The sequence below is a fragment of the Mauremys mutica genome, chromosome 1 (assembly GCF_020497125.1).
Source record: "Mauremys mutica isolate MM-2020 ecotype Southern chromosome 1, ASM2049712v1, whole genome shotgun sequence".
NCBI lineage: Eukaryota > Metazoa > Chordata > Testudines > Geoemydidae > Mauremys > Mauremys mutica.
The window spans coordinates 247,402,275-247,429,506 of NC_059072.1; the positions used below are offsets into that span (position 1 = coordinate 247,402,275).

The window sequence follows — 27,232 nt, forward strand, 5'->3', positions numbered from 1 at the left end:
TACAGATACGTTTTTTAAAAAATCTGTTTCTGCTATAGTTGTCTCATTCATGGTTTTCTGACATGTCTAGTTGTAGTGAAGAAAGCCTTTCTTAGAGAAAGGCTTCCTTTTTTTTGCGGGGGGGGGGGAATCATCACAGGGTATGACTGCTAGAAAGATGTGTGAATAGACCCAGATCGACTACATCTTCTCCTTCCATGAGTGTTACTATATAAAAATATCCCAAATGGGATGGAACACTTTAACATTCAAGGAAAGGAATTTATATTTGAGGAAAAACTCATGAGAATAATAAAATCTGGCAGTGCTTTAATTTCATTTTTGGCTGTAGGGTGGATCTCACCCCTCCTCAGCCTGTTCTTGAAAATAAGGCAGGTGATCTAACAAAAAAAAAAAGGGGGTGGGCAGGGAGTTTCTTCTATTTTTAACTATTTAGCCTGGTTGCTGAAAGAAACTAAACTACAACCATGAAAGTTTATGCTCAAATAAATTTGTTAGTCTCTAAGGTGCCACAAGTACTCCTGTTCTTTTTACAATCTCTATAGCAAATTGATTTGCTATAACTCTTTTTCTGTCTCTTTCCCTCCCCTGCTCTCTCTGCTGCCTCCTCCCTTACAAAATGTATTTGGGGTTTGCTGGTCCTTGGATATTTTTGTTCTGTTGTTCTTCTCTATTTCAAAGTGTGGTTGCAAACGAAGTGGGTATTCACCCACGAAAGCTCAGGCTCCAATACGTCTGTTAGTCTGTAAGGTGCCACAAGACTCTTTGTTGCTGTTGCAAACAATGTCACAGAGCATTTTAGCAAGCAAAGAAAAGCAACTTCTACAATCAAATCACAGAGCTCTTTCTTTAGCTTTACCTACTGTTAACAAATCAATCTAATATGCGTGCGACTATCACGATCTGATTTATGGCAATACAAGTAGAATTCCTTTAAAATTACTAACACTACCCTGCCAGTCAAACATCTTGCTAAAGCGTTATCTTGCCAAGCCAAATTGCTAATGACACTGTTTGGGCTGCAATGGGCATCTCTGCCTGAGCAGCGCTTCTGCTGCATCAGGAAGGCGTGTGGGCTAATAAGCAAGCGCAGGGCCCGGGGCAGCGGGACTCCGGGTTCCCAAGTTATTGGCGGCAGAGGCTGGAGCTCGGCCGGGGCCGCTGGCGGGACGCGGTTGTATTCGCGGACGCAGGTGGCTCCGGCGCGCCGGGCAGCGCCAGGCCGGGCCGGGCAAAGCGCTCTGCGGCGGCGGCCGGGCCCTGGGGGCCCAAGGGGCGCGCTCTGCGGCGCGAGAAGCCCGCACAGGCCTCGCTCCGAACTGGGGCGGCCCCGTCCCCGTTAACAGCAGCAGCCGCCGCCCCCGGCCGATGCCCTGACGCCGGATCGCCCCTTTCACCCCCTCCCCGGCACAACCGCCTGGTCTGCTGCACGACAGTGTCGCAAAGTTAAACGTGCTGGAGCCGGAGCGCGACTTTACGGTGGCGCCGGCCAATCCTTTGCCTCACTCCGGCTCCCCTTGGGCCAATCCCCAGCCGCGATAGCTCCCTCCCTCCAACAACAATCCTTGAGCGACAGTGTCGTAAAAGCGCCGTACCGGAGCCGGCGCGCAGCTTTACGGTAGCGGCGGGACGACGAGCTCGGCGGAGTGGGGGGAGGCGGTGCGGAGCCGAGCCGGCCCGCCGGGGTGTGCGCGCGGGCGCGCGCTCGCGCGGGCAGCTGGATGCCCGGGGGCGGGGGTAGCCCGGCGCCCTGCACTCTGGTGGGAGCGGAGGCGGGGGCCCCCGGCGCCGGGGGGGAGGCGGGCGGCGCGGCGGCGGCGGCGGCGGCCCCGGCGGGCAGGATGAGCCTGTCGCCCAAGGAGCTCTCCAGCCTGCTGAGCATCGTGTCGGAGGAGGCGGGCGGCAGCACCTTCGAGGGCCTGTCCAGCGCCTTCCACCACTACTTCGGCAAGGCCGAGCACTTCCGCCTGGGCTCGGTGCTGGTGCTGCTGCTGCAGCAGCCCGACCTGCTGCCCAGCCCCCCGCAGCGCCTCACCGCGCTCTACCTGCTCTGGGAGATGTACCGCACCGAGCCGCTGGCCGCCAACCCCTTCGCCGCCATCTTCGCCCACCTGCTCAACCCCGCGCCCGAGCGCGGCGACGAGGCCGAGCGGCCGCCGCTCTCAGGTACCGACCGGGGCGCGGGGGCTTCCCCGGAGTGACCGGCTCCGCTTCTCCGCCGCCGTCACGGCGCTGCGGGGCCCGGGCTCCGCGGGGGCGGGGTGGCGGCTCCCGGGCTGTGGCAGAGATCGGGGCCCTGGACGGAGCTTCGCTTTGTGTCCACTGGGCCGGAGCCTGCCCCAGCCCCCCTCCCCAGGCCCTGTGTGCGGGGGAGGGGGCTGAATTTTTCACGCTGAAGTTTTCAGGAGGTTAAGTTACCTCTTTGTTCATCAGAGTACAGCCCCTTTCCTTCAGTTCCTCCGGGTCCGGCGCCTGTCCCCTTAGTTCTTCGCTCATCTAAACTGCCCTCTAGCAAGCAGCAAAAGAAACCCCGATTATTGTCATGTCAAACACTTCAAAATAAGGCTTTCGGGTCTTTTTTTACATATTATAAAATACCACCCACCCTTTTCCTTTGCAATGCAGTTCAGAAAGCATGGTTAAAAGCACATCTCAACAGCGGTCATGCACCACTCCATTCAATTGGCAGCGCACATCACTCTGGCTCTCAGTTTTGGGGGCATTAGATTAAAGCCATGAAAACCGAGAAACTGTGCATAAGGATAAATTACCTCTTCAAAATCAGAAGGATTGTTAAGGTAACTAATATACATAGCAGATAAACTGAAGAGAGAGAGGCATGCTTAACTCTATTCCCCAGCATTGGCGAGATCTTGATTGCTTGAAGCCAGGTAAGAGGCTGTTTATGCATGGGGGAATTTGCAAGAAGTGAGGTTTACCTGTCCCCTCTGTTCCCAGTACAAATAAATCCCTGGAATAGGGCCCTCTCTGTGTGATCCAGGGCCAAAAGGGGGCCCTCTGCTCCAGATACTTATTTTTATGGGGGGCAAGGGACAGGAAAACCTAGTCCAGTGCCCCCCATACTGGGAATCAGGGTGATGAGTACTGAGTGATGCATGACCCCTGTTGACAGGCGTATTTAAATATTTTGTCTTTGAAATTGCCCTACAAAGGAAAGGGGGTGTGTGTGCTGTTTTATGATGATTAAGGAAGTCCTGCATCACTTAAAAATAAGCATTTGACATGAGATTTATCAGGGTTTGCTTTGAAGAACTAGAGGGATTAATATCACAGGGTGCTGAAACCAGAGGAGCTGAAGGAAAGGGAATTTGGAGGGGCAGTGTTATTTGATTAACTCCTAATTTAATCACACTGTAAAAAACACCTTAAATTCCAGACAAACACTGGAAAGAACAGAAAAGTTCTTTTGTGAAAGATTCAGGGCTCCACACCACTTTCATGCATTTGAGAGCTGAGGGAGCACCCAGTCAAGCTTTTTAGAAAACAAAAGAAGTTCCTTGTATTTTAATGTAAAAACAAGCAGGAATTTTTTTGGTTTTGTTTTTTTGCCAAGTAACTTCTTTACATTGTTGGATTATTGCTTGTTTGCAAACAGCTCATTGTGAGTGTTCAAAACCTGAGCCATTTGTACCCATTGATCACATGTAAAATGTTTCATCTCTGATTGGATGAGTTATTTTTAGTCTCTGATTTCTGAAACAAATACAAATTAATTCTGGATTCTTTCTGAGTTTGAATAGTTTAAAACTTGCTTTTTCAGCAAAACATTCACTTCATATTTTCAAGACTGTTTATTGAAAGCACAGTCAAATCGTTTGAACATTTAAATATTGAAGCAAGCTTTTTTTTTTTTGCAATATTCTCCAAGCTCTGTTGGTGACGGTTTAGAATGTGGGGTAAAGGGTGTTGAACTTTGCAAGCACTGCTCTAGAGAGTATATAAACTTGCTGTATTCCACTAATTTAAATCCAAATGATTTTCAAAATCAAACTTCCCCTCAGCTGAAAGTAAAATTCTGTGGATTCACTGATGGCTATTAGAATGATTATCTTTGATGTGACTACTTGAAATATTGTCCTTTGGTATAGATTTCAGTAAGGAGTATTTATAACATGCTGCAAAATGAGTCTCAAACATTTATAACTTCATTTGAAAAGTTCAAATTTTAAAGTCTTTTAAAGTTACTATAGTGCTTGCTAAGGTGTATGGATGTGCCAAGTTTAAATTTTATTTACATTGAAAACTAAAATAGCTAAAGTACAAAATTCAAAACTTACAAAGTATTATAAATTCTGCTTTAACAAAAAATGGAGAACTTGTTTAACACTTTTGATAGCTATAAACTTCTAAAAACAGGCAAGTTCTGCTCAATTGTAAAGGGATACTGTCTGTTTTACATGGCCCAAAAATAAAGTTCCATAAAACTTTGTTTATAAACATTCAACACTAATAGAAACATTTCCATAATTTTAACAAAGTTGTTTTGAAACAAACATTCCCTGCAGTGTATGAAGCCCAAACTCAGCAGCATTAAGAACCTGAAAGGGAAACTGATGTGATTTGTATTTCTTGGCTTTGAAATGAAAATCAAACTCTAAATAGTGACAGGTAAACTGGATTCTAAAAGTTTTTCGCTTTGAATAATTTGTAGTGTTAATAGCAACTTGTTCACCACAAACTACAATGAATATTATGGCTGTGACTAGCAATGTGCCAGTTATTTGTTGTTAATTGATCATTGGTCTAAATTAGAAAACAAAACGATGCATCAAGACTGCTTGACATTTAAAACTAAATTTTAAAAGTTGTGTGGGGAAGGGTTGGGAGCTGTTTACTACTTCTGGCACATTTTTCTCGTTTGTTCCTTTCCTGATGGCCTGTTTGTATTCAATATTTTCTTACAGAAGAGTTCAGCTTTCCTTGTATTTGCCTAGTTTTAATCAAATTGCCTTTCTTTGCTGGAGCACCCAAATGCAAACTATTCCCCAAAGTGTAACAGAGCTTGATATGACAGCCTGGGTCTCATAGATGCAATTGCAGTTTAAGAGCTTATATTTTACTAATATGAATGACCAAACATTGGTAACAGCTGAAGAACTAGGTTTTATTAATTATAATAATTAAATTAATTTTAGATGGCTTCCTTGGCCCTTATGGTATGCTGTGACCTAGCCTTCAATCCAAAAATGGAGACATAGGGCTGTTGAAGTAAGTCTAAAACTATTTAATAGTTAAAACCAAAGAAACCTTGACTGGGTTTAGTTCATTAGACAGTTTAAGCAAAATTATTCTGCATAGGTCATATTTAAATACTACATAGGCAGAGGCGTGGATTTAATTTAAAATATTAACACAACTGAATATTCTTAGTGTCAGCCTAATTCATACATTTTAATACTTGTACCATAGTTTGTTTAGCAAACATCGCTCCTTCGTAGTAAAAAGTGCAAAATATTAATTGCCGCTGTATAACAAGTGAGGAAAATTGTTTTTCTCAGGTTTCTTACCTCCCATAACTCCACCAGAAAAATTCTTCCTTTCCCAACTGATGTTGGCTCCTCCTAGAGAACTGTTCAAGAAGACTCCTCGACAGATTGCCTTAATGGATATAGGAAACATGGCCCAGTCAGTGGATATAAGTGGACTTCAGCTAGCACTAGCAGGTAAGAAATAACAAACCATTTTAGGTATATCCTGACAGCTTTTCCTTGAGATAATAGTGAAAGTGAGATATTTCTTTTCAAGTGTAAAATGAGTTGAGCTATAATTCTAGACTGTAGAAACTTCAAGCACAGGGCATTTTTAACTGCCTTATATTTGGCTTAACAAGCAAGTTTTATACACGGAATTTTCTTCTTTGAGGCTGTGAAGACACTTTTTTTTACAATATAGGAAGTCTCTACATCTGAAAAATGTCTTTTGTTCTGTTGGCAGTTTTCATGCTTAAATTTTATTCCCTTGTATCTTGTGCAGTGTTTCCAATTTCAGAAACCCAGGATAACTTACTATCAGGCAGCCATTACGCCTCTTTCTTCAGTTATATCTTTTGGCAAGACCAGGTATTATAACTGAATTTTTGGTATTTTTATAAATCTGAGATGATTCAGGTTTTTGTAACTTCCTAAGTATTGCCTTCAGATTGGGAAGGTGGTTAATTTGGCTGACTGTATCTAGTAAAAGATGCTTTTGGACCACTTGGCAGGAGAAAGAGAGAAAAAGGTGATGTTTGTGAGCCATCTCTTTTAGTAGGTCACTTTTGGAGCTACTGATTAAAACAGTAGGAAAGATGGATATAGTGAATGGGGGGCAGTTTGGAGCACCAAAAATCCAAGTATGTCCATATAAGGATGTGATAACCATTGGCTATGATTTCAAGACTGTTTTTTCTCATTGTTTGAGAACTAACTTTTTAATAGACAAATATTAGTGTGATATTCAACCTATTGCCTGAGCTTTCCTGCCTCAGTCCGGTGTCTCCCTCTTTGAATCTTTCTGAGCATTTTTGTGAATTCTGTATTCTTTGATTTGAACTTTTAAAAATGACGTGACGCTTTGGGTGCCCAAATTACAATGCATTGAAGGGGTCTGATTTTTCACAAGAGCTGTGTACGTGCCCTCTGAATGGTGTTAAATTAAGAACCCAAAATAACTAAATTTACTCTCTTTGCTGGAGGTTCCATACATTCTGGTTTGTCTTGTCTTCAAAATACAAAGCCAGTAGTATTTTTGAAAATGGAACAAATTCATTGATATTGGTTACTTTTAAAAATAAGTAGCTGAATGTGCAATGCTTATTCTATATGTAGTGGATACAACAAAATTATACAGTAAATCACATACATAACTAATTTGACTACATAGAGACCTTAGGGTACCACTGATCTGACATGTTCATGAGAGAGACAATGTGGCTGAGGTAATATCTTGTATTGAACCAACTTCTGTTGGTGAGAGAGACAAGATTTGTTTCTTGGAATAAATACCTGCCATTGTCTATGTGCCTCATATGAAGGCAACTCCTCTTGCTGTAGGCTTGACACCTAGGAATCACCTTTTTGACTGGCTTCTCCATTTATAAAATAACTTGTTTCAAGTCCACATTTTTCCCAGTAATCGAAGATGTAGAAAAGAAGTTAACTGAGTAGTCTATAAAATATAAAAAGAGTGAAACAAAAATGCTTAAACTTCAAAGTTATTGAGATCTTTGTTTATATTTGTCCCTCTTTCCTGGCCGATCTTGTCCTGTAAGGGTTGTAAATCTTGATGGCTTCTGTAAAGGTGTTCTCCTATTCAGAATATCCCTGGATTCATTTTAGGGACAAGTTTGGACCTTGTTCTAGAATGTACCTCACAAAGAATTACTGCCATTCAAAATGTTTAAAGCATTCTGTGAGGATAACTATCCTAAATATTAAATTACATACGGGAAAGACAACAGATGTATCCTGTCCTTTAATATCTGATCTTCTCTGAGCAATATCCTAAGTAACAATCAGAATTTAAATGTGAACAATTTGACTTGCAGCTGTAATTGCTTTTTTTAAAGGGCAGAAATACAGTTTCATAAGGACTTTGTTTTACATTTTTTTGTTTGATCAGTATTAACTTCTACCTGCTGATTTTCAGAATGTTTTTGCAAAATTTGCCCTATTTGCTTCTGTTTCTTTAGTTGTACTTCTGCCTGTTTGGATCATTATCCTGCCAAAAACGTCATTTTCTGATGCTGGTGGAAAAAGGAAGTTTTCTGGCAAAATACTGCCTTTATTCGATACGGTTAGCCTGACAGAAGACTACGTTGGTTAAGGGTAATTGGCTTGTAGTCAAAGCTGCTTTTTCCAAAACATTTCAGCACCTTCCGTTAGGAATCAAAGGAAGCTTCCTGCAATTTACAGAAGAGAAAAAATGTAGCACCACAATAGATCTCCAACAACTGCTTGCCTTTGAATAGCTTTTTTACTTTAGGTGGCTTGGGTTAAGGAGCTTATGCTCTTCCCATAAACAATTTAATCTTTAGCTTTTTTATTAAGGATTCTGCTTTAAATACAGCTTTTGCTTTCTTTAATCCCAAAGAATCAATCTGGCCTGATCCTGTAACCTTCTGCATGTGGGCCAGGGGCGGCTCTAGGAATTCCGCCGCCCCAAGCATGGCGGCACGCCGCGGGGGGGTGCGCTGGCGGTCGCCGGTCCTGCGGCTCTGGGGACCTCTTGCAGACGTGCCTGCGGATGGTCTGCTGGTCCCGCAGCTCCGGTGGAGCAACCGCAGGCACGCCTGCGGGAGGTCCACCGGAGCCGCGGGACCAGCGGACCCTCCGCAGGCATGCCTGCGGGAGGTCCACCAGAGCGGCCTGCCGCCCTCCCGGCAAAATGCCGCCCCAAGTGCGCGCTTGGCGCGCTGGGGTCTGGAGCCGGCCCTGATGTGGGCAGACTACAGTGATCACATGGAGCTTCACTGAGTTCTTTTGAGGCTCCTTACAAGCTCAGGAGTCTTCATGTGTGCACTGAATTGCAGGACTGGCGCCTACACCTGTCGTGGATCTCATTATAATATCTGATGGTATTTTATTGTCTGGGAATACTGGGGTCCAAAGCAAACCTATAATTTACTAGCAACTGTTGACCAGCTATGACCTTAAGTTGCATACCACAATGCCACCAAATTGAAATGATATCTACCGTATATACTCATTCGTTAGTCCGTTCATTTATAAGTTGACCCCCCAAGATCGTTAGGTAAAAATAGCAAAAACTGTATGACCCTTTAATAAGCCGGCCCTATATTTCAGGGGTTGGCAAACTTTGGCTCCCGACCCATCAGGGTAAGCCGCTGGTGGGGCGGGACATTTTGCTTACTTGGACCGCCTGTAGGCATGGAGCCCCTCAGCTCCCAGTGTCTGCAGTTTGCCGTTCCCAGCCAATGAGAGCTGTGGGCCCGCAGCTCCCATTGGCTGGGAACAGCGAACCATGGCTACAGGGAGCTGAGGGGCTCCATGCCTGCAGACGCTCCAGGTAAACAAAACGACAGTGTATTAGATATTCAATTCAATGATTCCATGGAGTTTAAAATCATCGTATTTTGGTGTAGACCCGGTTATAAGCTGACCCCTCCCCCCGTTTGATGCATCATTTTTTACCAAAAATATTCGGCTTATGAATGAGTATATACAGTACTCATCTTTCAGATGTGACACATTTAGCTAGTTGGTTTAACGGTAATGTGCAGGAGTTGGTCAAGAATATTCCGAAAAATATTCTTTTTAGGGTTGTATACTGAAGTTCTAAACAGTTTATAAACCAGTAGAAGCATTCTGAAAATTGGTGAAATTGGATTTTTATTTTTTGCAATCAAATATCTTTTCTTGGGGAAACTGCTAAGAAAGTAATCAAGTATATAATACATATCCTTGAAGGAAAAATATCCTACCAAGTTAGTTCAGTGAGTCAATATTCAGATAAAATAGAACAGAAAACCACCAGATACTTTGCAAACTTAATAACTTCTGCTTGTTCTTTTGCTTTGATGGAAAAGGTACATCCTTGCGCCCTTGCCAGCCTTAGGAAATACACCTAGAAAAAACTTTTGGACTCAGCAGGCTATTGTTATCTGTGGAAGAGAGTTCTGTTATCTAACATTGAGTCTGTTTTTGAGAGGGAGTTCAGTTAAAATTTTGAACACTAGATAATTAGAGGACCATATCTAACATGAAGAACATTTCTACAGAGAAAAGCTATGAGTACTAGCTCACTAGGTTGTAAATAAAGGAGAAAGTATAAATAGCTTCAGTGTAGGTAGAGGCAGTATACAAGCTCAGTTACACAGAAAATGAAGCAGCAGTTTAATTTCAGGATGGTGGCTCTCTTCAGTGACTGCTGGGCCCAAAACAAGAGCTGTATTAGTTATGGAATCAAGATGTCAAGCTTTGGATTATCAGAGGCTGAATCCATTGAGGAGCATGCTATGTAAAAAAATGCCTACAAAAGCATGAAAACTCCCTGAATGACTAGATAAGCACATACTTAGACTTCCCCTTGCAGATGGAATCGGTTAGCAGTGCTCTAGGGCTGGCATCTGTTAGTCAGCTACTGACTTTCACGCAGTAAGGTTGACTTATTTTAAAATGAACTGATCAGGGTGACAGAAGGTAAAGACATCCTTTCTCGCAGTACTACAGAGAGTTGGAGCCTGAAATTTAGGATTAGGAATAAAGGGTCAGCCACTCCCAGTCCTCAGCTTGTTTGAGCACTCCTATGACAGAAGCCATGTTATGGTTTCTCAGAATGTATCCATAAGTTTAAAACTTCTTTTCCTGTCTCTGTAACCAGCTTTGCAGTAACAAAGTATATCTACTGGATTTAGTAGTATTACTGCATAATGTTTCCTATGCTGTATAATTTGGCCTTTTTAGGAGCATTGTCCACTTCTGAACAATTCTTGGTTACCAATCACAGTCCAGATAGTGCTGGATGTCCCATGCTGCTGGCTCACTTCCAGCTGCATAACATTTTAATTTGTATTAGACTCCCAATATATTTTTTCGATGTAAGCAATTGCTATAGGTGCTACTGGATGTTGTGACAACAAATGGGGGAGGGTAGTTAGTCTATGCAACATCACTAAAAACACAGTCCACGCTGAAAAATCTTTTACCTCTGATTTAGATTTTCTTATGGCCCCCATTATTGTGGAGTCTGAATGCCTGTGTTTGTGTGGGTCTTCACACAACAGTGGGGGAAGCAGGAAGAGGGAGAGATAAATGTGACTGTAAAAGCACAATTGGCAGGGGGACAAGTGTGGCAAGAATAGTGCATGAAAATTTACTTGAACTCATTTTTTGAAACTGACTAGATCAGGGGTTCTGACTCTTTCCACAGGCTAGGTCACGTCCTAGAGCAGGGGTTCTCAACCTTTTTCTTTCTGAAACCCCCTCTCCCCCATGCTATAAAAACTTCAGGGCCCTGCAGGGTTGCTGGGGCTCAGGGCTGTGGCCCCATGTAGGGTTATCATGTTTCAGGTTCCCTAAAAGAGGACACTGCCAGAGGGCGGAGGCAGAGGAGGTGCTGGAAGGGGGAGTCCCCTAACCCTCCTGTACCCCTTCTACCCTGACCTCTGCACTCCCCTCCTGTGCTTCCTGGGCACTTGGTGCAGCCAGTCTCTCACCTCCAGCAGCTGCACATAGCTTCCCCCCTGGAAACAGCCACAGCCTGTCCTCTTTCTGCCCTTCCCACCAGCTTACCTGCTGTGAAATGCAGCCCAAGCTGGAGCTGCTCCCTGGAGAAGGGGTTCAGGATCTGGCAGTGTCAGGCTGACATGCTGCATTAAGAAGCTGTTTGGTCCCTCGCAGCTGCCCAATCAGCTGGAAGGCAAGGAACCAGTGAGGTGCAGAGACAGCTCTTTCTGAGCTACCTGTGCTCTGCAAAAGCCTGGATGTAGCCTCTGATTTGAAAAACCTGCTTGGACAGACAGTAGAGAATCAAAAGAGGCTATGTCCTGGGACATATGGTAATCCTAGGGTGCCGGGGCTCCTGCCTCGCAGGGCATGGCCTCCTAAAACCAGCTCTTGGCCCCCCAGGGGACTGTGGACCCACTTGAGAACCACTGTCCCAGAGGATTCTCACAGATAGCTTATGTTCTCTCCCATTCACAGTCAATCACTGCATTGCTCCCATTTGCTATTATGTAAACCCTTGTGACAATTACTGATTACGTGGAAAAGTAATACTGGGAAGGTGTTAGTATTTTTAGCTATATCATTCAGTTTTAGGAAGTGGAAAGGAGAGCCAACACCATGTGACCGACCAATCAACTCTGCACACCACCAGCAAATGCTCCATGGCCCACTGTTTACAAACCTGAACTAGATTTCATGTTGACACTGTCTCTTTAAACCAATGCTGTTCTAAAGCTCAAATTGTCTCCTGCTACTTTTAGTATTCCTGACATCTGTATTTTGGTTGTATGCTTTAATATCGTGGACTGAACTTTTTTTTTTTCAGAGCGTCAGTCTGAGTTGCCAACACAGAGCAAAGCTAGCTTCCCCAGCATTCTCAGCGATCCTGATCCAGATTCCTCAAATTCTGGTTTTGACAGCTCTGTTGCCTCACAGATCACTGAAGCTTTAGTGAGTGGACCAAAACCACCTATAGAAAGTATGTGCATCTTTGTTTACTCTTAAGTTTCTGTAATCTTTGGCACAATTACTTAAGGAATGACATAAGTGATGTGTTGAGCTACTTTTCTCTAGATTGGATTGTATGTGACCAAGCTCAAACGTCCCAATACAAAATGCCAGTAAAAACAAATTAATCTGATTGTACATTGAAAAGTATTACAGTTGTGGGAGGGAGAGAGGACCACTCATCAGACTGCTATTGTCACCCTTATATTAAATATACAATATAGTAGCCTTCTAAATTTGAAATGATTTTTCATTGAGTAATACAAAAGGGACTTCACCTCTTTAATTTTCCTTTGAAAGAAATCTTCACAACATTGTCTTTCAGGTCACTTTCGACCAGAGTTTATCCGGCCACCACCTCCACTCCATATTTGTGAGGATGAGCTGGCTTGGCTAAACCCAATAGAGCCAGATCATGCAATTCAGTGGGACAAGTCAATGTGTGTTAAAAACAGCACTGGAGTGGAGATCAAACGCATCATGGCTAAGGCTTTCAAAAGTCCTTTGTCCTCGCCCCAGCAAACACAGGTGGGTGCTATGTGCCAGCTGCCCTCCCTTCTAATTTTTCCTATGCATGTTCTTATATTTCATACATTTTAGAAAACTAGGGTCAAATTAAATGACTTAAATAATCTTCATCTCATATTTAGGGTTGGTGGAATTCAATTTTTTTAAATAATTTCAGTGGATAATATCAATTTCCTGTATTTGTGAACATTTGGGGTCAGGGGTCCGACAATTATTTAATGACAGTAGATGTTGAGATTCAAAAAGTTAAAGCTTCATAGCCATTAAAAGACGAATTGTCAACATCACATGTCAAAATATACAAAGTAAATATCCTTAAATCAAACCCTTTAAGTTCTCAAGCAGCATTGTTCTTACTTGGCCTATCTGTACATTTCAGTTATTGTTGATGGAAATATTTTGCATTGATGTATATATGGTGAAACGAACAAACAGTAGCCTGAGGTGCTAAGATGGAAGTGCCACTAAAAGATTTAAACTCTCTAAGATCCTGTGTAGAGCATTAATCTGTCTGTGGGCAATCCAAAAGTTTGAAGATTTGTCCTGCCAAGGAGTGGACTTGCTTAAAACTGTCTCCAAATTTAGGAAATCTCAATATTGTTTGAGTTGTCTTGTCTCAATACCAAAATTCCAGAGTTTTGGCTTGTGTATGGTCAGATAAGGAAAGTATTTTTTAAAACTCGTCTATCTGCTGTTTCTACACACACCTTCATTAGCTGAACAAATGCAAAATGTGACTAGTAACTAGCAACAATATTTTCCCTGCTAGGATAACCTTGTTGCAGTAATGCTGTTTCAGATTTGGCAGAGGCTTTTCAATAAGATGGTTATTTAGAAATGCTACGGGCCTAATCTTGTCTGGCTGAAGTTAGTCAGAGTGCTACTACTGACTTCAATGGGCCTTAGTCTTATCATTGTACTGTATAAGGAGGGAGATGTTCTAGTGCAACTTTCTTTCTGTCTAAGATAACTTATCAAAGTTGTTGGTCAGCTCAGTTCAACAGTGTACATCTCTACCTCGATATAACGCTGTCCTCGGGAGCCCCAAAATCTTACCGTGTTATAGGTGAAACCGCGTTATATCGAACTTGATTTGATCCGCCGCAGCGTGCCCCCCCCCCCGAGTGCTGCTTTACTGCGTTATATCCAAATTCTTGTTATATTGGGTGGCGTTATAACGGGGTAGAGGTGTATTTGCCAGTTCAATGAAAGAGCTAGAGCAAGAGACAAAAAAGAAACTTGGATTATGTGGGTTTAAATTTTTCCACGACATACAAGGCTACTAAGTGCCATGAGCTTCAAGACCGTAGCTTCTTATAAAGGCTTTTCTGTGCACACTTGCCCTTGGGCAGAAACTGAAATATTAGAAGAAAACAAAATATGTATAAGAAGAAGTACTTAAATCCAAGTGGCTAGAATTACTCTCTCTGTGTAATTTAGATGGATTATTGCTTTTGTTTTGCAGGCTACAACATTTTTGTAAAAAGTGCATAACTTGTTGACGATTGTAGGAAACTTTGAGTCGCTGTTAATATCATTGGAATTTCTGCACAAGGCAGAACATCTTTTATTAAACTAAATCATAATAAAATCCAGATTGGGTTTCTAGTTCACCTGCTCTTGTTGTGATCAAACATGTACAGTTTAATTCAAATTTAAGATGATGATTTTTTTTTATAGCTTCTTGGAGAATTAGAAAAGGACCCCAAGCTTGTTTACCACATTGGCCTCACTCCTGCCAAACTGCCTGACCTGGTGGAAAATAATCCTCTAGTTGCTATAGAAATGTTGCTTAAACTAATGCAGTCCAGTCAGATAACAGAGTATTTTTCTGTCCTGGTCAACATGGACATGTCCTTGCATTCAATGGAAGTTGTAAATCGGTAAGTGTTTCTTAGCTTAAATCTAAACTTGTTTTTGTGAGTTCTTGCACTGGAGTGCTCTGATCAGTGTTGTTTTTAAAAAAATGAAAGCAGAATGTTTCACAGGGAGTACCTGATGTGTTTTACTGATCTTGGCTTTATGCATAGTGATATAGTCAGATTTGAAAAGTAGCTTGTTCCACTATGCCCCTAAAGGCTACCAAAGTTGGCAGGAGTTTAGGAAATAGTAGTCAAATTTCATTGAAATTGGTTTTGGGCTGAACAAGATGCACAAACCAGACACATTAAAGCAAGAAAGGGGCAGAGAAGACTCCTCTATGCTCTTTTACTGCAGGACATGATCATTGGCTGGAAAAGTGCTTAACTCATCTGACTAAATATACCAATTTATAGTATATAAGCATACTCACTAAAATGCAGTGAAGTAGCTTTGAATTACCTGGCCTCTTGCCAAAAGAACTCTGAACTCTATCACTCAAAACTGCCTGTATGTCAAGTTAGTTTCATCCCTTTTATTGGTTTATTCATATGAAAGGTGTAATATTGCTAATTAATTCACACAAATGTAATAAACACTTCTGCATGAAATGCTGCTAAAATGAGAGGCACTGTTCATTTCAGTAGGAGTGTTCATAAAAATAATTTTGCAATATATCTTAAAGCAAAGCTGTCTGTAGTAGTGGTTTTGCCTGTGTGATACGAGTCTTGGGTCCACCATTTTGTTGTGCAAATGAAATAGGGCAAATCCTGAAATCTTGCGTTTTATCTGAAATTCATATTTATATCTCACCTCTTAATATAAAAGTGTAGTTATATTAGGTTAATGGCAATCTCAGATTCACCTTTGATATTGAAATTGGAGACAGATTTCAATGTCATTTTTCAGGGTGGATTTGATTTAAATCACTAGTCAGGAAGACTTGATTTAATCATGGATTTCTACATAAAAGTGCATTCATGTTGGTTGTTATAACGTTAATAGATATTTTTCACAACTCAGAAATAGGTGTAGGTTTCATTTTTAGAAGGCACACACTATGTATTTTTAAAGTGATTTATTTTGAAAACCTTTCAGATTAGCTTTGCAGCTATATCAGAAAATGAATGATTGTTTATTTAATTTACCAAAGGTAATTGAAGCAGATATTTATGAAGTTCACCTCCCAATGACTATCTCCAATTCAACAGGTTAATCATTAATATTTGGAGGATTTTCTTGCCATGCTGTATTAGGAGAACGTCACCAGACAGACATTTAAATTGCTTTATTTAACTACAACAACGTTATATATTCTGGATTTTTTTCTTCAACAGCAAACATAATATTTTAACAAAACAAGCATGAATTTTTTAATTTAAACATTTCAAGTTTTTTAAAATCAGGTTTGTTTTTGTTAAAATAGTTTTTAACTAAAATAGTTAAATATTTGTTTTAAAAAAAACAAAAATTAAATTCACTGTGTCAGCCAGGTCACATGAGAAACTTAAAATATTGGCTTCTGCAGCTAACTCAGTCGTCTTCACCTTCATTTTCCAGTTTGTTCATAATCTGGAAAAGTAAAACAAGCTTTCCTGCCTTTTCAGGTCCCAAACAGTTTCTCAATTTGGAATGAATTAGTCCAAAGGAAGAAAGTATTCTTTCTACACTGGCAGAAGAAGCTACTGCTGTTAAAAGTGAGATTATCACTTCAGCAGTCTCTGAATCCAAGTGCTTGAGACCCAGTTCACTGGTGTGACTTTCTTTAAAACATCATCAGCAAAAATATATTTCTTGAATGGTTCTTATTCCCAAACTGGGTCTTTTTTACGGCCTGCTGCCATTATAGGTTTTCCCTTCTAGTGAGAGAATGGTATGGTACAGGGATCAGCAGCCTTTGGCCCGCGTTTAGTCGGGGAAAGCCCTTGGCGGGCCAGGCCAGTTTGTTTACCTGCCGTGTCTGCAGGTTCGGCCTATCGCTGCTCCCACTGGCCGTAGTTTGCCGTCCCAGGCCAGTGGGGGCTGTGGGAAGGGTGTCCAGCACATGTGAAAGGTCAGATTGTCGTTTTTTGCCTAGAGTTTATGGAAATACAATCTGGGAGCATTTTAATACCAAAACCACTACTAGTGTGACACTGAGGAAGTACTGCTTCTGCCAGGGTAAACTTACGATCTCGTTTCCTTGTTTTCTCACTTCCTCTCTTCTCAAACACCTTCTCCCACCTTATCTCTTCTGTTTTACAGCAGGCAGAATGAACAGGAGCAGCAAGAAACATGCAGTTCTTGTTCATTCAGTCAGCTGGAAAGCAGTGCCACCTGCCATAGAGGGAAAAGCCCTACATCTGGAGTCAATGCAGTGATTCTTTAACAGAAGGTTCTTCTTTGAGTGCTTGCTCATATCGATTCCAATTAGGTGGGTGTGCGCCGCATACACGATTGTTGGAGAATTTTTACCCTAGCAACACCCGGTGGGTTGGCTCTGGAGCCCCTTGCAGTGGCACCCTTATGGTGCTGGATATATGCCCCGGACGACCCAGCGCCCCCTCAGTTCCTTCTTACCACCCGTGACGGTTGTTGGAACTGTGGAGCTCGACTTTGCCACTTTCCACTCTCCCTAGCGATTTTCCTCTTAACAGTGTAAATAGTTTATAGTTAGCGTAGTTATAGAGTTTTATATGGTTTTTCATATAGTTATAGTGTAAATAGTTCTAGCGGGTTGGTAGGGATCTGCCCTCCTTCCCACTGGTAGCTTGGGCTCATGCCCAAGGCTCTGGGCTTTAAACCCTGCGCGTCCTGCTCCAAGCCCATGCCAACAGGCGACCCCCACGACTCTTGCCTAAAGTGTCTGGGGGAATCTCATCAGACTGAGAAGTGCAGGATCTGCAAAGGTTTCTGGCCCCGGACTAAAAAGGAGCAGGACTTTCATCTGTGATGGCTCCTCATGGAGACGGCTCTTAGCCCTCAACCTCCAGTGCTGCACCAAGACCTGGCACTGAGTGCTTCGGTGTGCAGCGCCCCGGCGGCACCAGTAGGAACTGCACTGCGGTCAGACGCTGATAGAAACCCACATCACCGGCGTTCCCTGGCACCACAGCCTCCATCGGTCCGGTGTGTGCACGCTGCGTACACGATCGTTGGAGAATTTTTACCCCAGAACACCCGGTGGTTTGGCTGTGGAGCCCCCTGGAGTGGCGCCCTTATGGCACTGGATATATACCCCAGCTGACTCAGTGCCCCCTCAGTTCCTTCTTGCCGGCTTCTCCAACAGAGGGGAAGGAAGGTGGGTTTGGAATGGACATGAGCATCACATCTCAAAGAGCAACAGTTACAAAGGTGAGTAACCGTCTTTTCTTCTTCGAGCGCTTGCTCATATCGATTCCAATTAAGTGATTCCCAAGCCTTACCTAGGCGGTGGGGTCGGAGTGATATATTGCCGAGTGCAGCATCGTCTCTGGACTGCTGGACTATCGCATAGTGAGAAGCAAAAGTATGTGTTGAGGACCAAGTGGCAGCTCTACAGATCTCCTATATCGGGACCTTAGCCAGGAAAGCAGCCGACGAGGCTTGAGCCCTTGTAGAATGGGCGGTGAGGGGCTTGGCCGGGACGCTGGCCAAGTCATAGCAAGCACGGATACAGGACATAATCCAAGAGGAGATGCGCTATGAAGAGACTGGGAGGCCTTTCATCCGGTCAGCCACAGCAACGAAGAGCTGGGTCGTCTTTCTGAACGGCTTCGTACGCGCAATATAGAAGGTGAGGGCTCTACGAACGTCCAGGGAGTGCAGCTGTTGCTCCCGTCAAGTAGCATGCAGCTTCGGCTAGAAGACCGGGAGGAAAATGTCCTGGTTGACATGGAAAGTTCATACCACCTTCGGAAGGAAGGCAGGGTGAGGATGTAGCTGCACCTTGTCCTTATGGAAGACCGTGTACAGTGGTTCCGAAGTGAGGGCTCTGATCTCGGATATGCTCCTTGCTGAAGTGATCGCCACAAGGAATGCCCTCTTCCAGGAGAGGTACAGAAGGGACAAGGAGGCTCCACAATCGACCCACTGGGTGTTGCTAGGGTAAAAATGTGTTACTTTTAAGAGAGTCTACTTAGAGATGCTGACAGAAATGGATTTTGATGCCTCTGTAAAATGCTACACTTATGGATGCTGTAAACTTCTAGAGCAAAAGCTCCACTGCATACGATGGATACAACAGAACTGGGGTATTTCTTTGCTTTTTATTTACATTACAGACAAACTAGATTAGAAAACATTAAATGGCAAAGTCACACTCGTGAGTTGGAAAATGCCAGAATAAAAGTTGTCTGTGCAGCTTTAATTGTGCCTATACATTGATAGTCTGTCTTTACATGATCACATACAATTTTTCCACAGGACCCCCACTGCCTTCAGTGCACAGGATGTACTTGCTCTGGGTTTGAATCAGGGTTGTGTAGTGAAACAGACTATCTCGAACCCTGCCTCCTTTGTGGCAGAACTTGGAAGGTGTATAGTGAAGAGAAAGGATGACCTCATGGTTAAGGCAGTTGGAGAATTGTATTCCGCCTCTGCCAGAGTTCCTGTGTGATGCTACACGAGTCACTGGAACCAAACACTTCGCATGTGGTCACTAATTGTGTGTTCCTCCTTTTCTGAGTGCCTGACTTGATTTGCAGAAGTGCTGGGCATTCAGAGCAGGGTTTGAATAGTATGCAGTAAATAAGACTTAAGGCCCAAGGGCCACATAGAGAACAATGAGTATAAAGCAAAATATTGAATAGCTGCTCTGCTCACTTAGTGAGCATCATCCATCCTGTGCACTAAATGAACCAGAGGTCTTGTGGAAAAAATACTGTCTCATAATGCATGCACACAAGGGGGCCAAATTAAGACTGCACAGGCAACCTTAATTCAGGTACTTTCTAACTCTTGAGTGTTTGACTGACATGAAGGCCACCCCCTGCCATAATTTCAAGTCCCTGTTCCAAAGCAAGGGGGCAGGGGAGTGCTTCAGAGAAAAGGTCACCAGAATATTTTAACATGGGCAAAACTTATTTTTCTCTTGTCTCATTGTTTGGAATAGCTGAATTATTTTGGTTAACATTTAAAAAAAAATCAAGCTGAGGTGTAGACATCCAGCATGGAAAATTTCAGTGCAGATATTAAAGTTTGACAAAGTCAGAAGCAACTGAAAACAGGGTCTTAATGGGAAGTGTAGTGCTACCATCCTCACCTATAATACAGCTGATTTTTTTTTTCTTCCCCTTCTGGCATCAGAAATGCACTCAAATTTGCTTAGTTGGGCCAAACTACTGCCAGATAGGTATGTTCTGAGAAGTTTTATAATAGGCTTGGACCTTGACTTCCAGATCTATTCTAATTGGCCAGTTGGGTTTCATACCCACGATTAAATGTTACTGTAGTGACATGTCGCTTGCTTGTATGTTCACGCATTAAGCAACTATTTTTGAACGAGAAGCCTCATTCTTCTTTCCCACATGCCAAACGCTGTAGTTTTCTACCTTCCTGTCCCCACTTCAGCACTGCAGACTGCTTTTCTTGCTGTTTAAAAAAGCAAAACTGCTAACATGGATCTGCATTAGTCTCCTGAGTAAAATGTTTAAAGTATTTAACCTGAAAGTTTCCCAGAGACTACAAGCTAAGTGAGAAGTAGTTGGAACCTTTCCCCAACTATTCACAAAGAGGCTGAAGAAACTACCTATTGCTATTCCAGGCATTGTTAAACACCTGGTTCCATTTCTGCTATGTTGATGAATCCTGCCTCAGGTGCACAGTATAAGTACCAAGCCTTCCCTAAACCGCTGAGTTGACAGCTCCACCCACTTTGAGCTTATAGTAGCCATCAAGCTGCTGGGGTCTCTGCTCTGCTTTAGGATGGAATGGCAGTAGGTAAATGGGTTCCCACTCCTGTCTAGTATAACCACAGAAGATCACAGGTGTTCTGGTCTCCCCTGCACAGTGAAAATCACATCAGTTCTGATGCAGGCAGGGTCCTCTCCACAAAAGATACAGGGCAGGAGTTTTTCATAAAATTTAAAATGGTTGGCAGTGCCAAAAGGGCAGTTTGAGGTGAGGGAGATCAGGTAAAGTAAATGTCCTGTGGGATATAAAAAACACTTGCAAAGTCTTATGATAAAAGATCTACGTGCTCCAGTCTTCCTAACCACTTCATTAAAAAGCCAAAACCTTTGTGATCTAGCAAAGTTCCATGTTGGTTGCATAGCAGTCTAGTGCAAGCTGGAGCATCTTGCAGAGCTGGCATCTAACTGGTATACTTCAAATGTGATGTAAGATCATTCATAAGTTGTATTGCCTCTTCGTATGTGGGTATTCAAACAACTTAAAAACAATTTGAAACAAAAGTCAGATGGCAGTTGTACACCTTAATGATCCATTAGTATAGTACATGTATTGGGTGATTGAAGATATTCTGTCTATAGCACTATTGTGAAAGCACAAGCTCTCTTGCTTTTTGGTATTTTAATAAAATGTTCTCTAGCTCTTTCTTTGGTGAGACACTTCTGGTTCTTCACCCCTACAGTGTGATTAACATGTTTAGTCATTTGAACTCTTTTTTTGCCCTTATTTTGAAATCCAGATATTAATCATGTTCTAATTCCCATGACTTCTAAATTCAGAACCCTGAAAAAAACTAAGGCAAACTAACATTATGATGCACAAAATCATGCTATTCCAGTTGTGTACTTTAGAAGAAATGCTTCAGTTTCTAGACTTGATATCTGATGCTGATATACACAGTTGCATTTGATGCTTGCTACAGTATGAAATTGTCACTCAAATAAGCAACTTGAGAGTTTCTGTTGCTCTGCAAGCGGTGCCCATCACTAGCTTCTGTAGGGTATCCGCTTATTAGACAGGGAGTAAAGATCACATGGATGCCTTTGACTTAGGCCTCCTGCATGCAGACATCTAGAGAGTAACCTTACATAAAACCAATTTCTGTATTGCACTTGATGTAAAAATAGATTTGCCTTTTGATGTTGGTGTCAGGCTAGTGAAACACACTTATTCGACATGTCAAAAGCCCACAACTTCAAACATTTTTGTTAACTCCCTGAGACATTACAGTGGATTGTCAATGAATCATAGACACATTTGAATTATGAGGTTAACTGTATTTGTCCATTGTTTAATGGTACTATGGATGATTAACTTGCTAGTTTATCTGTACATTAATCAGCTTGTTTTATGTTTAACAGGCTTACTACAGCAGTTGATCTCCCTCCTGAATTTATTCACCTTTATATCTCCAATTGCATCTCTACCTGTGAACAGATTAAGGATAAATACATGCAGGTGGGTATTTGAGAATGACTTGGTTAAAAGTCAAGATGAGGTTTAATAAGGTGACTACACTGGGAATTCACATACTCCCTCTTTACAAATTGTGGCTTCAAGAAGCAAAATACTGCTTTAATGAAATTCTGATGTTTAATAAGCATATGATTGAGTAGGGGTTGATCCTTCAGCATTTTCAAAGGGGCACAGGTAGTGGTCTTAATTTTCTGCAAAGTACTTCGTGCATTCAGTAGCAAAGTAATTGTACAGTGCTTCCCTTACATTATTCAGGTCTATATATGGTGTCAGAGAGGTTCAGATTTCTCACTTGGTACCCTTCTCTCCATCCACATATTAGATGTTTTACCTCTTCTCCTTGTCCTCAAGCTTCCAGATCCTTCCACTTCTAACTTTATTTCTGCATAGCTGTGTGCTTTGTCATCAGAAACACTCTAGACTCTCCTGCACTTTTCAGTGCTGTAGAGGAAGTGCCCACAGTAACCAAAACAGATGGCATTCTGTTTCTAAGGAGATGCTGTGCAAAAAAGAATTACACTTGAAGTGGAAACAACATGGCTCTAAGGGCTAGTGTGTGGCATTTCTAAAACCTTTGCAAAGTGAGGCAGCACCCTGTATTTCCAACTTTCTTGCCTTGAGTTTGGCATGGCTCCCAGCTTTTTAAAATTCCGCCCAGTCTGAAAAAATCCACAACATTCTACATTCTCTAGCATGAGGGTCACCTATTCTGCAATAATTTCTTTTAGGAAACATTACTCTTAAAATGGGCTCTTTTTCCTAAAAGTAATGACTAAGTTACCTGTAATGCTCAGTACATCTATTTAATATCCTCTTGAGTCACTCTATTGTGGAAATATTGTATTAGGATGTAAGTTTTGGCCCTAGAGATAGCCATGCCACCTACATATAAAGCAAGTGTACAGTGATAGGACCTGGTTCCTAGAATCAGTAAAAAATCTCATGCAGGACTGAAGAGCATGTCCAACTCCCTATCCTTAATATTTATCAGTACTATAGGACAGCAAACGGGGAAAAATAAAGGGCTAAATGCAGATTGTATAAATCTTGAAGTGAAAAGGTAGGTTAACTGATGTAACTAATTCCTGCTGAATTGTCACAAAATACCAGTACAAAGGGTCAGACTCTTTAACAGAATTGCTTGAGCATATTTTCAGATATTAAAGCCAGACCTTTTCTGTTCCAGAACCGCCTGGTACGTCTCGTTTGTGTCTTTCTCCAATCCTTGATCCGGAACAAAATTATTAATGTACAGGACTTGTTTATAGAAGTGCAGGCATTTTGTATTGAGTTCAGTCGGATACGAGAAGCAGCTGGCCTTTTCAGATTGCTCAAGACACTGGATACTGGGGAAAATCCTTCAGAGGCAAAAGCTTCAAAATAAGACCCTTTCAAATTTGGTGAAACAGCGGTCAGCTGAATGTTCTGTATCATTACTTTTTTGTGTATAAATTTTAAACTTAAATCAGTGGATTGCTTGGTTTAATACTGTATAAATAGCATTTTATGCATTAAGCAAGGCAATAAATATTGCTTTTCTGATACTAGAAAATCTTGACTTTGTTTTGACTTTTGACACTGGACACCCCACATTTTCTGTCCGTGGCTATTAAGCCGGGGTAACATTAATCCTTAATGGAAGAATCTCCTAAAGTGCAAGCATTGTTTACTTCCAAGGGACTTAAATTTTACTGGACAATTATGTGATGGTGCTGTCCAAGCAAAATAAGTTTGGAGAGGGAAAGACAGAGGGTGAGACTGTTCAACATGTTCAGTGACTAGTTTCAAATCATGCTAAGCAAGCTTAGAATTGCTACTGCCAACTGAAACAGGGAATATCATCACTCCAAATTCCATCATGCCAATTTTTTTATAAACTCATGGTACCTGTAGAGCTTTACATAAAAAATAAAATAAAATTACATTTCTAGGGAAAATATAGATGCAACATGCTAATCACTCCCCTTGTAATCTTTAAAGTGATCATGAAGGGGTACTCCATCAAGAATTCTTGTCTCTTAATATTCTGGGACAGACATCGCTACAACTACACTGCATGCATCCTAGAACAGTTATTCAATGTGACCCTTAACCTGAGAAGGAGTGGCATGTATGAAGATGAATCCTGAGAAGGGAGGATAGTCTCAATGCTGAGCTGGCATTTGTGAAAGACTATCATTATCCATGAATATGGGAGCCCAGCAAAATTTTCATGACTGGCTCCCTGGGATATCCTGAGGGTGGCTTGACAGGGGATATAATACAAGGAAAGAGACTGTAGTTGAAGTGTTATCCAAGTATCAGCTGCTTCCCTGAAGGAGAGTGCTGCAGTGTTCAGTGTACTTGTAGCAAAGGTGCTGGCTGCTCCTTAGCAGAAGGAGGTGCTCTTGGTACTGCAGAGTCTGATCTCTGACACACTTTGTGTAAGGACTGAGGAAGCAGGTTCTAAGAGTTCCAGTGTTAGAGTGTATGGCAGTGCCACAGACTGGTCCTATGGGAACCCTAAAAGCCTGTGCTGAGGGAGTTTAACAATCCCTTCAGATGTGGGGTTGGACTAGAGGCACATCCCTGTGGTACTGTGCTCCTTGATGACTTGCTTGGTGTTGCTTTCAGCAGCTCCCGATCCAGGGGATTCTCGTCTCTTTTATGGTACTGGGGAAGGTGACTGCTTCCTGGCAACTGATCTATCACAGCATTGCTTAATTCGGTGGGCAGCAGGAGTAACTGACTGCTCCAACAGATGAGCCTGAGAACTCGAAGAACAGTGCCTGATAGAGGGTAAAGAGACTGGTTACCTCCAGTCTGAGGCACTGATGGCTGAGTTCTAATTAATGATCCAGAGGACCCCCAATCTTGGCCCTGTCAAGTGTGGGTGCACTTTTAAAAACTCCTGCAGCACATAGTGCATTTTGATGGACTAAATGCTGCTCATAAACAAAACAGATTATGTCCAGCTCAGAGGGGGAAATCTCTCTAACAATGTACATAACAAATATGGATCTGGCAAAGAGTGAAAACTACTTCAATCCTAAACTAAAACCATTTTTTAAAAACAGGCTAACAGTTGAAACAAGGAAACTAATTTACACAGGAAAACTGTGGCTGAGGAGGATGCTGCACAGTTCTGACTATGCCAAAGGGCAGTTAGTGTGACTAGTCACCCCCTCAAGTTCCTTCTATCACTTTATGCCCTCTGGAGAGGGGACATGAGGCCAGGAGTGCATGCATGACCCTTCCTACTGGACAGTGCTTTTGAAACTTCTGAATCTATGCAAGGGGGACAACCAGACTGAGTTGACAGCCCCATGCATAAAAATACAAAAGTGGGTGTGGCCTCTTCCCTCTGGCTGAAGATGTAGAGAGCTGTCATGATTGCTACCATTTTTGGATGTGTGGGGATCACTGCATGAACCATGACTGAGGATTTAATACTATACATTTAAATATTGACAAGGTGTGTAAAATGTTACTGTGAATTTGCCACATGGAATCCCAGAAACTCTTTCCTTACTGAAATAGTTCAATATGTGAGGTATCAAAACAGGATACTGTCAGGATTTCTGATGTGAAACTCCCTACTGTGCTGCAGACTAGCACCTGGCATTTTATTTTGTCCCTCTCCTGCTACCTGCCTGTTGCTCCCCATCTTTTTCCTCTTCCCCCCAACATTAAAAAGGTTGTAGAGCAGTTTTTAAACTAGGAGATGGGGGAAAGCCGACTGCTGCAGAGGAGCATGTGGATCGGACACAGACTTCTCTTAGGGGAGAGTCTGATGATAGAGAATCTCCAGGTTATAGTCAGGAGCAGAGGACGGAAGAGGATAATGTAAGGGCCAGATCAGATGAAAAACAGTCACAAAGAATCTGGCACATCAGAAAAGGGCAGACAAATAAACAGGGACAAGTTTTTAAAGTGCTTGTACACAAATGCTAGAAGTCTAAATAATAAGATGGGTGAACTAGAGTGCCTTGTGATAAAGGAGGATATTGATATAATAGGCATCTCAGAAACCTGGTGGACTGAGAGCAATCAATGGGACACTATCATTCCGGGGTACAAAATATATTGGAAGGACAGAACAGGTCATGCAGGGGGAGGAGTGGCACTATATGTGAAAGAAAATGTAGATTCAAATGAAGTAAAAATCTTAAGCAAATCTACATATTCCATAGAATCTCTATGGATAGAAATGTCAAGCTCTAATAAAAATATAACATTAGGGATCTATTATCGACCACCTGACCAGGACAGTAATAGTGATGATGAAATGCTAAGGGAAATTAGAGAGGCTATCAAAATTAAGAACCCAATAATAGTGGAGGATTTCAATTATCCCCATATTGACTGGGAACATTTCACTTCAGGATGAAATGCAGAGATAAAATTTCTCGATACTTTAAATGACTGCTTCATGAAGCAGCTGGTACGGGAACCCACAAGGGGAAAGGCAACTCTAGATTTAATCCTGAGTGGAGCGCAGGAGCTGGTCCAAGAGGTAACTATAGCAGGACCGCTTGCAAATAGTGACCATAATATAACATTTAACATTCCTGTGGTGGGAAGAACATCTCAACAGCCCAACACTGTGGCATTTAATTTCAAAAGGGGGAACTATACAAAAATGAGGGGGTTAGTTAAACAAAAGTTAAAAGGTACAGTGACTAAAGTGAAATCCCTGCAAGCTGCATGGACACTTTTTAAAGACACCACAATAGAGGCCCAACTTCAATGTATCCCCCAAATTAAGAAACACAGTAAAAGAACTAAAAAAGAGCCACTGTGGCTTAACAGCCATATAAAAGAAGCAGTGAGAGATAAAAAGACTTCCTTTAAAAAGTGGAAGTCAAATCCTAGTGAGGCAAATAGAAAGGAGCATAAACACTGCCAAATTAAGTGCAAGAAGAAAAGCCAAAGAGGAGTTTGAAGAACAGCTAGCCAAAAACTCCAAAGGTAATAAAATGTTTAAGTACATCAGAAGCAGGAAGCCTGCTAAACAACCAGTGGGACCCCTTGACGATCGAAATACAAAAGGAGCACTTAAAGAGGATAGTCATTGTGGAGAAACTAAATGGATTCTTTGCTTCAGTCTTCAAGGCTGAGGATGTTAGGGAGATTCCCAAACCTGAGCTGGCTTTTGTAGGTGACAAATCTGAGGAACTGTCACAGATTGAAGTGTCACTAGAGGAGGTTTTGGAATTAATTGATAAACTCAACATTAACAAGTCACCAGGACCTGATGGCATTCACCCAAGAGTTCTGAAAGAACTCAAATTTGAAGTTGCGGAACTATTAACTAAGGTTTGTAA

The 27,232-nt window shown here is 42.2% G+C and overlaps 1 protein-coding gene across 1 annotated transcript; it reads left to right on the top strand.

Moving 5' to 3' along the window:
• The first annotated feature begins 1,677 nt into the window (after nt 1-1,677).
• On the top strand, nt 1,678-23,472 carry CNOT11 (CCR4-NOT transcription complex subunit 11). The gene is made up of 7 exons (XM_045006076.1): nt 1,678-2,166; nt 5,520-5,684; nt 12,013-12,165; nt 12,520-12,722; nt 14,403-14,605; nt 21,812-21,908; nt 23,113-23,472. The coding sequence occupies exons 1-7, from the start codon at nt 1,722-1,724 to the stop codon at nt 23,308-23,310; spliced, it is 1,464 nt and encodes a 487-aa protein (XP_044862011.1). The 5' UTR covers nt 1,678-1,721; the 3' UTR covers nt 23,311-23,472.
• The last annotated feature ends 3,760 nt before the right edge of the window (nt 23,473-27,232 follow it).

Excerpts from the sequence above, each read along its gene's own strand:
- CNOT11 (XM_045006076.1), top strand. The coding sequence starts at position 1,722 with ATGCCCGGGGGCGGGGGTAGCCCGGCGCCCTGCACTCTGGTGGGAGCG. Across the intron at positions 5,685-12,012 it reads ACTTCAGCTAGCACTAGCAG|AGCGTCAGTCTGAGTTGCCA; the intron begins GTAAGAAATAAC and ends TTTTTTTTTCAG. Across the intron at positions 14,606-21,811 it reads TCAATGGAAGTTGTAAATCG|GCTTACTACAGCAGTTGATC; the intron begins GTAAGTGTTTCT and ends TATGTTTAACAG.